At 36.1% G+C, this 12,189-nt stretch overlaps 1 protein-coding gene across 2 annotated transcripts; it reads left to right on the top strand.

Annotated features, from left to right (window-relative positions):
- Positions 1-3,485: 3,485 nt before the first annotated feature.
- On the top strand, positions 3,486-11,613 carry LOC137730921 (putative inactive cadmium/zinc-transporting ATPase HMA3). 2 transcript variants are annotated; one of them, XM_068469929.1, is made up of 10 exons: positions 3,486-3,688; positions 3,980-4,213; positions 5,546-5,809; positions 7,903-8,000; positions 8,286-8,541; positions 8,632-8,769; positions 8,872-9,199; positions 9,435-9,637; positions 9,758-9,957; positions 10,126-11,613. In XM_068469929.1, exons 2-10 carry the CDS (start codon positions 4,003-4,005, stop codon positions 11,557-11,559), a joined length of 3,132 nt encoding a protein of 1,043 aa, XP_068326030.1. In that variant the 5' UTR covers positions 3,486-3,688; positions 3,980-4,002; the 3' UTR covers positions 11,560-11,613. The 2 variants fall into 2 exon arrangements, with proteins under 2 accessions (XP_068326030.1, XP_068326031.1); XM_068469930.1 differs by lacking the exon at positions 3,486-3,688 and having other exon boundaries at positions 4,073-4,213; positions 5,134-5,809.
- The last annotated feature ends 576 nt before the right edge of the window (positions 11,614-12,189 follow it).

The raw sequence follows: 12,189 nt of genomic DNA, 5'->3' as shown, positions 1-12,189 counted from the left end.
GTGTACTTAGTTCCCTCGATCTGCTAAGGTTTGAGGGGTTTTGGGTTTGTCCGTACAATTTCAATGGAGAAGAGAGAAAGGGAGCACGGGAGAGACAGAGAGAAGACAGAAGGAGAGAGAGAGAGACAGTATCTGTGTGTGGAAGTGTGTGTGTGGTCCAACACATGCCACCCCACACAAAACAACCCACAACGTGACAAAAACGAACTAGGGGCAAAGTCGTAATTTCACACATGCATTTCGATATTTCCGGGATGGGATGTCACACAGAATGATTGGAGCAAAAAAATTATTTATGGGTTAAAAAACTTAGGTTTTAACCCAAGGGTTGGATATGGTCTAAAAGAAAACAAATTCCTAAAACAATTAATGAACCAAACTAGGAAAGAATCCTTCTTGGCTTGGGAAATACAACATCTGACTAGCAAGCCAAATTTGGGGTCGATTTATCTTCTGTAAAATTTTGTAAAAATAATAAACTTGTAACTCTATCTCTTATCTTTCCAAGCATATATCGCATGTCATGTGAAAAACATCGGGAAAGCTTTCAAATCGTCATTCTCCCACAATTGCGCAATTCTAACGGGGTTGCAATTTCCATGGGATTAACTTGAAAAACTAAAATGTTTAGCTTCATGGAAAATTATGAAATTCGGACATAACAATCTTCAGCCTCTTAACTTTCTTCTCCAACTGGCCTTGCATCAAAACTCCTATGGAAGGTTGAATTATCACAAAAAAAAAAAAAAAAAAAAAAAAAAAAAAAAAAAAAAACAGAAATTCCTAAGTGCCTAGATTGGTTGAAATTGAGAAAAAGAAAGTAATAAAGTTCTTTTAAGACCAATTCCTTAACAATCTAGGGAAAAACAACATGAAATAATGCACTTATCAGTACTCACTTTCCACACAAAGTCGCAATCTCCATTCTTATAGTTTAGATGAATTACTATATATTTTCCAAAAGCAAAAGTTAAAGGGTGAAAGTGTTTATCTGGAAAAACAAGCCTATATTTATGGCTCCACATGGGCCATAAAATTAGGCCTCTTGTATCTATTTTGTTTAATCGAAGCAATAGCGATTATCTATTAAATATAAACACAATTATAACACGATAACAAGGGTGTCAACCGAGCACATCTTCATTGATCAAATTCTTGATATGGGTAGAATAAATGCACAACAAGCAAAAATAATACATCCCCTATATAGCAGCCACAATAAAAAAAGAACACACAAGAACTAACAGTGTAAATCTGCCAACAATATATAGATTAAGAGTGGCAGATTTGAAATTGAGGAACACATAAAGCCATCAGTAAAAATTTGAGGCCACACAAACCACAAGCAATAAAAACATACACAAACACAACTAAGCCGAGAATGAAATCATCCAAGCCTTTTCGTCAACCACTGCAACAATTTTCTACTAAAGTACAACTCAGCATCAAAGAAGAGATAATTCATTTCTTAAATGTCGATTTTATTCAGACCGCTCGATACGTGGAGTGGTTGGCGAATATTGTGCTAAGAAAAATGAAACCCTTCAAAACGTAGAACATTGATTTTGGCACAATATTCGACTAGCACAATATTTTTCAACCAGTCCACGTACCAAGCCGTCTGAATAAAAACGACATTTAATAAACGAATTATCTTGTCTTTGATTTTGGCTAGCACAAAGAAACAACTTAAATTATTGCTCGGCAAAATTAATTTTCTTCGCCGATTTATTTCAAAATCGGCCGGCAAAATGAAGACGTTTTCTCAACAATATCTATCTGGGCCTAAAATCTAGGATTTAGGCCGAGGAAATGAGAAGTCCAGAGGAAAATTGCTAGATCTCGGCCCAATGATGAATATTTAGCCCAGGAGGTAAGGTCTCAGCCAGAAAAAGGAACGTTAGTGGTGCGACCAAGTCTTAGTAGAATTACGACTGCTAAAGGATCACATTTAGATGATGGTTGGGTCAAGTTTCGGATGAATTAGGATTATTAAGGATAGGATGGGTTTTGACAAGACTAGAATTAGTCTAAGGATCAAAACCTTGTGATTGATCTGATAAGAAGTGAAATGGACGCATAAAGGGACAAGGTTCAAAATCCTAGTTCAAGTCGAAGACGCTAAGAATTGATCTAGATAAAGTTTAGGTAGGAGAGGGATCTGGATGTAAAAAAATATTCAGGTGCACGTCGAAGAGTCACAGTCCTAGTAGCATTCTATCACTTGGCAGACTTGGCCATGAAGAAATTAACCCTCATAAATATAAATAGTTTTGCAACGTAAAAAGGACCCTCAACTCCACACACAATCAACGCTTATGCGAAACCCTCTAATCACGCCCTTAAAAAAATACTAACTACTCTACTATACATCCACACAAATTTAGTTTGGTTAAACATCACTGGTTGATAATCAGCAAAGGTGATAGTTTGGTTAAACAACACTGGAGTCGCATAACTAGATTGGTCCAGAAGTCTTGGCAGTTTGGTTAAACAACAGACTCTCCACTTTCGATTGACTATCTATCCCAAGTCCCAGCCAGCGAAGAGTCTCTAATTCTTTTGCCGAAAAGGTCATTTCATCAACTTTCCTAGTGAAATGGAGTATTCTATGATCGATTATTCACAAGTATCATTTAGAGTTTCTCATATCGACGACCGAACAATTTTTACCACAAAGATACTCATTTCTTTTGTGTACCTTTATCCTTACAGTTTGGTACTGATTCGGCGCACTTATATTTTCATCAATATAGTTGAACCTAACGAACATGGTACAGGAGATCTTGAACTTAGTAGTGAATGCATAACCTCGTCTTCAGGTTATAGAACCCCAGCTGAAGTTGCTCGGTGTAGAAGTCAGCTGAGCTTGGTAGCGAGTTGGCATGCCCGCATCAGTAGTCAACCACATAAAAATTTAGTTAACTCATTAATTACTCGACTTGCACGCCATATAAGCTTTGTAATTTTTAAGTTCAACATGTGTACTTGCTAGATCAATTGCAATGGCAAACTAGTGTTTGCACATCAACCGACATATAATGGGTAGTTAACGTGATAAGAAAATGTAATCTAACATTACACAAAAGGGAAAGATATTTTCCAAATTACCCCCCTTTATCTCTTTATACTTCCCCTCTTATTTCCAGCTAGAGAACTGAAAATTAACGTTAAATCAAGAGACAAATACACGCAGGAAAGTGGAGATGGCAAGAAGAGTGTAAAAATGATTCCCTTGGACAAAGAAGTAAAGGTTGGAAGGGGAAGATAGCAAAGATGGAGGAGGGTTGGAAAATAAAAATTGGTGAAAATAGAAACTAATGTAAATTAAAGAAAAGTTAAAAATCTCAATCAGTTTGAGCACAGATGCTGTTAAAAACAAGCATTTATGTGGATTTACATGTGGATTCCATTCTTCTTCCCTCCTACTGATTCTCCACTAATTGTGTCTCATCAACAAGAGAAAGTTGAACCAATTATTCCAACAAAAGAAAGTCGTTTTGGTAAAGAATTCTTCATTAATTTCAGATATTCTCTGTACATGTCCCTCTTTAAGTTAGAATCCTTCCTCTTCTTATATATATATATGTATATAGTTCCCACAACTTCTTCAACTTAAACTTTTCTGAGCCTATTAGTCTCTCTGAATTAAGCTTGAAGAATCCCCAGACCTACCCTTACCTACAAGGTGATTTTCTTTAAGCCTCCTTTTCTACTCTTCATTTTTCATCCTATTGATTTTGGTTTTCTTCTTCCACCCTCTTCATTCACCACTTATTCCTTCCACAACTCTCTCTGTCTCTCTCTCTCTCTCCCTCTCTCTCTCTCGCACACACACAAACACATGAACTTCTGATCCAATAATTTCCAGAACTCTACTCTTCACAAATCAGCCACAATGATTGTTTTCAAAACGTAAAAAAGCTAACAGAAAATTAAGAAAATTAATGATTTGTCATAATGTCCTCTGTATTTGCAGAAGTTGGGAGACAATTAAGCAGGATGGCTTCTGCCCGGGTCAAAGAAAAGGTAGCAGCCAAAAAGTTTCAGAAGACCTACTTTGATGTCTTGGGGTTGTGCTGCTCTTCAGAAGTTCCACTCATAGAGAATATCCTCAAGCCTCTTGAAGGTGTGAAAGAGGTTTCAGTGATTGTGCCTTCCAGAACTGTAATTGTTGTCCATGATATCCTCCTCATTTCCCAGCTTCAAATTGGTAAGTACCCAACAATCTTTATTTTCTCTCAAATTATTACACCAGTTACTATTAATATTTTCCATTAATTCTCTAATATCTGTGTTAAAAATTTGTTGTTTGTTTGTTTGTTCGCTTTTTTTTTTTTTTTTTTTTTTTTTTTTTTTTTTTTTGTTTTTTTTTTTCGGCGTGTCCCTTGCACAACAGAAAGCAAATAGTTTTGCGGAAAAGATAAAAAAAAAATAGCAGTCGGTGGACATTACTTTTTCTGTTGTCAAAGGGCATTATTAATCAGCATATCGTGTACAATCCAACAAGAGTTCGTAAGATGTTTTACTTTGCTTTTGATCACCCACTAATTTATAGAATATAAAAGTATTTCAAATAATTTCGTATCTTTTAGGTGCTTTCTGCAATTTTTTATGATGGGATTGTACCAAAACATCTTACGGACTCTTGTTCTTCGTAACTCCTTTCACTGTTTTGTTATTTTGAACTTCTTTGAACGTTACTTTGGTTTCACAGTTTATTATTATAATATACCTAAAACTAGCTTTCTGTTGGGCGGCTAATTCTTTGTCCGTTTTACCTTATTTTTCTTGTGATCATATATAATACCATATAATATTTCACCCCTTTGGTGTGAGTCCTGGGACTCTTTGACTATGAATCCCAAAGGGGTGAAATATTATATAGTATTATATATGATGTGATCATATTTTTCTTGTGCTCAGAAGCAAATATATTTTTCTTGATGAAAATGCCCTTGTGATCTTGATAAACTAAAATGAGTACATAATATGTTTCTTTTATATACCAAAAGTAGAGAGAAGTTATTTTAGTAAGAAGAAATTAAATAATGCTATGTCCTAGTACTATTAGTTGATTTACCTGAATGTGCGTTTAAATTCGCAGTCTTACATTTGTTATCCTATGGACAGTTAAGGCATTAAACCAAGCAAGGTTAGAAGCAAATGTGAGAGTGTATGGGGCAGGGGACAGTTACAAGAAAACGTGGCCAAGTCCATATGCAATTGGTTTTGTTTTGTCCCATCAAATGACATTTAGAAACTTGTTGGAAGTTGAAAGAAATTAATACGACCGTGGTCGCACATGAATAGACATCACAAAATTGATAGTGCTCAGAAGCAAATATATTTTTCTTGATGAAAATGCCCTTGCGATCTTGATAAACTAAAATGAGTACATAATATGTTTCTTTTATATACCAAAAGTAGAGAGAAGTTCTTTGAGTAAGAAGAAATTAAATAATGCTATGCTCTAGTACTATTAGTTGATTTACCTGAATGTGCGTTTAAATTCGCAGTCTTACATTTGTTATCCTATGGACAGTTAAGGCATTAAACCAAGCAAGGTTAGAAGCAAATGTGAGAGTGTATGGGGCAGGGGACAGTTACAAGAAAACGTGGCCAAGTCCATATGCAATTGGTAGTGGCGTGTTACTTGTTCTATCATTTCTCAAGTATACGTATCGGCCATTAGGGTGGTTGGCCCTTGGAGCGGTGGCCCTTGGCATTTTTCCCATTGCTATGAAAGGTTTTGCATCGATTCGAAATTTCAGGTTTCATGACATCAACATTCTTGTTATCATTGCCGGTGAGTCAATACTTGGTCTTAATATTCAACTTTTTTGTCATTTTATTCTACACAATATGTTAATTTTCTACCACTCTAAGTACTAGTTTGGTACCGTTATACTTTTATAAAAAGTGGGTATTAAAAAAAGCTGAGCTCAAAAGAATGTTTGATAAACACTTAAAAACAACTTATTTTCACAGTTTTGGATGAAAAAAAGTTGAAAACGTGAAGCATAAAAAATAAACTTATTCACACAGCACAGCAAAAACAGTTTTTTTTTCAAAGCATAGCAATACCAAACCAGCTCTAATATTGGTCTTATACTGCCGTATGGTGTTACAATAATTATATGATGACATATACTTACAATCAAAACACATCCTCTTTTGTCAATCATCTATCATGGGAACAATACATGAGGAGTGACAAAAACGCATGCAGTAATTCGTTAATAATAAAAAAAAATTAAAAAAAGTTATTGGTCAAATTAATAATATTTGTGCTCTACAAAATTTTGGTAAGCTATTTTATAATAATTGGTTAAAAGAAAATGACTAAAAGGTTGGGTATCATTTGGACAAGTAAATTATGGTAGTAATAAATCTCGGCCGTCCGTTTTTTATTACAACTTTGATTAGTTTTGAGTAATACTATATTTATCTTATTTACCGAATCATATTTGTACTAGCTTTTTAATAGAGGTAGGATTCACTAACACATATGGGATCCATTTCTATTAGATGTAGTACAAATATGGTATAAAAATACAGTAAGAATAACATTTTATTTTAGTTCCTTTTGAAATTATAAGATTCTTGTTCGTTATATTGTACATATGCACTTGATTATTTTGGGCACCGAGCTCTTTGGATGTTTTAAAATGACTTTGCCGACCTTCACACCAGAGAGATTTTTCAGTATGTTGAGTATACTGTCTTGTACGCTAAAGGTATTAATATAATTGGTTGAAAATTAAAAAAAAAAAAAATTAACCAATTATAATATAACACTTGATATATCAAATCGCATTTCCATACTGAAAAGTTTCTCGTCACACTGAACTAACCAAAACAATTGATCCTTTTGTTTTTTTAATTTTATTTTATATTTTTTGTTTAGAAAAATTGCAACACATCACGTTTTCTTAGAAAGTTTAAATGGATACATGTCGGTTTAAGAGTTCCAATCCAAACGTCACCGGTACGCAACTAAAGATATTATTTTTTTATGCACACAAAAGATCCAAATGATTTTTAGTCTTTGGCTTCTTGCATGTTCGAATGGATAAGCGTGTTTAAACTAAAAGTTTGGATGGATATTTGGATTTTGTTAAAAATCGCTTCCCGATCTGTTTCCCTCAGATGATATAGTTTTTGGAGAAATGCAAACCTAGCCATTGTTTTAACATTTGAAAAACTTAAGGTCCCTGTTTTGCAGGGTTCCTAAATCTAACTATTCGAGGCTTTCTTAAGTAACGCTCGGGGGTTTCGAGCATTTTTGAAGTAATCCTCTTATAGCTTGTTCGGCATTTTTGTACTTCCACATTTCTTCTTAGATTTAAAATCTTTTCTTTTTAGGGTAGGTTTTCTAATTTTTTAGTTCATCATAAAGTCTAATTTCATTGCCCTAGCTCGTCATTGGCTTTCCATTTTTTGTGAATAAGGGTGCTACAGCTAAGTTACCTAACTATTTCGTGAACCGTACGTTTTGACTTGCTTGGCTAAGCTACCTAACTATTTTAGTACTCTACACCTACTTCTATAGTTTATAGTCTCAACGGATTCCATTGGGGCATCATCTCTCTCATCACGTCTGACAGTTGGTATGTAACTTTAACAAACAAATGGTTCTTCAACTCAAATGCGAGATACATGGAAATGAAGAAGCAATTGAGTAAAAGAATAAAACACTACCAAATTAAAAATTAAAAATGGGACTGTATTTTCAGATCTTTAAGTAAAATAATACAAAAATATATATAAATCGAAGGAAAAACATTAGCTTATTGCAGTATCAGTAAATCCTTTTTTCTTTTTTTTGGTGCTATAGTTTTTATATAGTTTACTGGTTACTGGTATCGATAAACTGATAGATAGTGTAACTTTTGACAGTGGTTGGAACAATTGCTTTGAAGGACTATACCGAAGCTGCCTCTATTGTCTTTCTGTTCATCATTGCAGAGTGGCTTCAGTCTTGTGCAGGATACAGGGTTAGCATAAAACCCTCATCCTTGTTTTTATGAAACATTTCAGAACGAATTAAACAAAATACAAGTAACAATAAGTGGCAGAAAAACGTAGCAGTGGATTTGAAAGTTTGAGTATGCGGAACAGATTTCGGAACAAGAAGTTTTGCTGAAGACAGTTTTGTACATAATTATGTGATAAACCAAGTACTAATACATTAAAGTGTTATTTTAGGGATTAATGAATGACTTGCTAATGTGTATCATAGACAGTCAAAAATCTAGAATGACATGCTTTTATGTACTCAGGCGAAAGCAGTGATGTCGTCGTTGATGAGCATGGCGCCCCAAAAAGCAGTCTTAGCTGAGAATGGAGAAGTTGTGGATGTTGATGAGGTTAAGTTGAACACAATTCTTGCTGTTAAGGCCGGTGAAGTTATACCGATTGATGGAATAGTTGTTGAAGGAAAAAGCGAAGTGGATGAGAAAACACTAACCGGGGAATCCTATCCAGTAGCCAAAGAAAAGGACTCCACTGTTTGGGCGGGCACTATCAATCTTAATGGTAAAATAAACCTCCCTCCCATCATTCTTACATCTTGAATAAAAGAGTTATCTTTTCATTTCTGACAAATTTTGGTTTGTATTTGTAAAGGTTATATTAGTGTTAAAACTACAGCGTTAGCTGAAGATTGTGCGGTCGCCAAAATGGCCAAACTCGTTGAAGAGGCTCAAAACAGCAAAACCAGAACTCAAAGATTCATTGACAAATGCGCAATGTTCTATACCCCAGGTTAGTCTACTTTCCCCATACATTTCATATGTTTCCCTATTCTTTTACTACTAAGGAGAATGCAAACGGTTAGATTATATGTTTTGTGCTGCTGTTTTGCAGCGGTCCTAGTCATATCCGTATCTATCGCAGTGATTCCGGCAGCATTACATGTTCACAATTGGAGCAAGTGGTTTCACTTAGCTTTGGTTGTTTTAGTGAGTGCATGTCCTTGCGGCCTCATCCTCTCTACACCCGTTGTGACTTTTTGCACACTCACAAAGGCAGCAACATCCGGACTGCTAATCAAAGGAGGTGACTACGTTGAGATCCTTGCTAAAGTCAAGATCATGGCTTTTGACAAAACTGGGACAATAACAAGGGGTGAATTTGTGGTGATGGATTTTCAATCTCTTCGTGATGACATTAGCTTGAACACATTGCTTTACTGGTATAGACTGGAACTCCTCTATTCATCAACATGTTGAATAACACACACCAAAATTATGATGGAAAGAAAAATTTTAATTCATGAAATTCAGAAAGCGACTTCTAATTTAAAGAGTAATTTAAGGCAGTTTTAAAGGCTGCATTTTAAAAATCGGAAAAGGAATGGTTGGATTGTATTCTGCACTGGAAGAATTTCCTTTGTCCACTAAATTTACAGTTTATTTATCCTCTTGAAGGGTTGCAAGCATTGAGAGGAAGTCCAGTCATCCAATGGCAGATGCGCTGGTTGACTATGGAAGATCGCTTTCGATTGAGCCAAAACCTGAAAATGTGGAGGAGTTTCAAAATTTTCCCGGGGAAGGTATCCATGGGAAAATTGATGGACAAGATATCTACATTGGAAACAGAAAAATAGCTTTACGAGCTGCTTGTGAAATAGGTAAATGCCATCAACTCCTTATCTTCCAAACGATAGCTAGTGATTCCAAAGTTATGATCCATTTTCCTTTTGTTTATGGACTTTTGGATCTCTCATCATTGGTTCTGTTTGAAACTCCAGTTCCTACAACTGAAGGTTCTAATGGTGGGAAAACGATTGGATACATATACTCTGGAGGAACCCCAGCCGGAGTCTTTACAATATCTGATGCTTGTCGATCTGGGGCCGCAGAGGCTATCAGAGAGTTGAAGAAGTTGGGTATTAAAACAGCTATGCTCACTGGAGATAGTAATGCTGCCTCATTGCATACAAATGAACAGGTGCATTATTTCTAATATATTAGCCTATGCCTGAAGCCGGGTGCTCACTTTATTGATTCAATTTATGATTTGCCTTGGTATACATCGCTGTAGAACTGCATGTATATTTCCTTTGTAGATTCAGGGGAAAAGGGAACTAATAAGAGTAGCAATTTATCTGACTTGCAGCTTAAGCAAGCTCTCGAGGTAGTACATGCAGAACTTCTACCTGAAGATAAGGCAAGAATCGTTAAAGAATTTAAAACGGAAGGGAATACAGCAATGGTTGGAGACGGTATCAATGATGCCCCTGCATTAGCCACAGCGGATATTGGTATCTCAATGGGCATTTCAGGATCAGCCCTTGCTCAAGAAACTGGGAATATAATTTTACTGTCAAATGACATTAGGAAACTACCAAAAGCAGTCCGACTGGCGAGAAAAGCTAATAGAAAAGTGGTTGAGAATGTTGTTTTGTCAATCACTACTAAGGTTGGTATCCTTGCACTGGGATTTGCAGGGCATCCGCTCGTTTGGGCTGCGGTTCTTGCTGATGTTGGGACATGCATGCTTGTTATATTCAATAGCATGCTACTCTTACAAGGAACCCAAAAGCATGGAGGGAGTACTTCTGCACCACATGCCCATAAACATGGAAGCCATGGACATAGCCTCTCTCACAAAAACCAACATTGTTGCTCAGATAGCAAACCTGTGAAAGCCTGTAAACCTCAAAAGTGTTCATCGCAGTGCCAGCCTACTCCCTTGAATTCAAGCTTGCCGTGTATGCTTAAGTGCAGTGATGACTTACGCAAGGCAAGACACTGTGATGAAGCAAGCTGCATGAAAGTCAATAAAGATCTTGAGTCACAGAATAAACACAATCATGGTTTTTTGAGTCATCATAATTTGAGCTCATGTGCAGAAGGTGATAAAATTCACGAGGCAAAACACTGCGATGGTTCTGCTTCTTCTTTGGTGGAAATTCCAAAGTTGACAAGTAAAGGTCATTGCCACTCAACGCACTGCAGCAAAGAGCACAGCACAAAGGAAAGTGATGGAGTCCATGAGGAAAAACACTGCAATCATTCTATCTTTTCTTTGGATGAAAGCAAAAGATTGACAGATAGTGACATTTCCCACTCAAGAAACTGTGGAAAGGAGCGTAGTAGAAAGGAAGGTGATGCAATACACGAGCCAAAACACTGCAACCATTCTGCTTTTTCAATGGAGGAATGCCAAAAATTGACAAGTACTGGTCATTGCCACTCAACTCACCGTGGCAAAGATCATATTCACAATGAAGCGTTAGGAGAGACGTTTGCCACAAGCTGTGATCATCAGCGTCACTGTAATCTAGATGAAAACTCGCCTCCTTATACGACTATTGATATTGTAACGGGTTGTGACCAAGCCGAATCAGCCCCAACGAAATCTTGCATTGGCTCAGGGACAATGGAAAAGGAAGCGTGCTCCTCGGAATCAGTAGCAATTCAAGCTTGTGTGTTAGAGAAAAGAGAAGTCGGTGGGTGCTGCAAAAGCTACATGAAGGAATGCTGTGGTAGTCATGGGCATATTGGTTCCAGCTTTAAGGGTTGTTTATCAGAAATCACAATTGAATAGATGTAACTGACTGAAAAAAGTTATATATATCCACACCTAATCGAACTTCAATGATCCGAACTGTCTATTTTTCAAGTTGCACCTCATGAATTATCCTTACAAAATATTAGCCAAATCGAAAATATTTGAGATATCTTTTTATTTTTTTTATTTTTTTATTTTTTTATTTTTAATTTTTTGAAGCTTTTAGACATCTAATTGAGGAATGAAAAACAGGATTAGAACATATGGCAAGTGCAGACATATCATCACAATGCAAACAAGAAGGTAAGGGAAGAAACTGATGTATGTCCCTGAGCAATGATCGAATCCAGAAAATGTCAGCTACACCACGGGCTAATGCTTTTTACTCTGCTTTTGTTGAACTTGAAACAATTAACTGCCATGATATTGGATTGGAACCCAAACACACAACATAACCAGTGATGGATCTTCTAGTGTTAATATTAGCAACCTAGTCAGAATCTGAGAAAGCAGTTATAGACATATCCTCACTCTTAGTATACCTCAAACCAAAATCAATTGTACCTTGCAGATACTTTAGAATTCTTTTAACCAAATAAAAATGCAATTATGTAGGATTAGTCATGAATGGACAAACCATGATAACTAAATGAGCTAGATCATGCC

The sequence above is a fragment of the Pyrus communis genome, chromosome 4 (genome assembly GCF_963583255.1).
Source record: "Pyrus communis chromosome 4, drPyrComm1.1, whole genome shotgun sequence".
Lineage (NCBI taxonomy): Eukaryota > Viridiplantae > Streptophyta > Magnoliopsida > Rosales > Rosaceae > Pyrus > Pyrus communis.
Note: the sequence above shows the minus strand (reverse complement) of the source record. Positions and strands in the feature narration are given on the sequence as shown.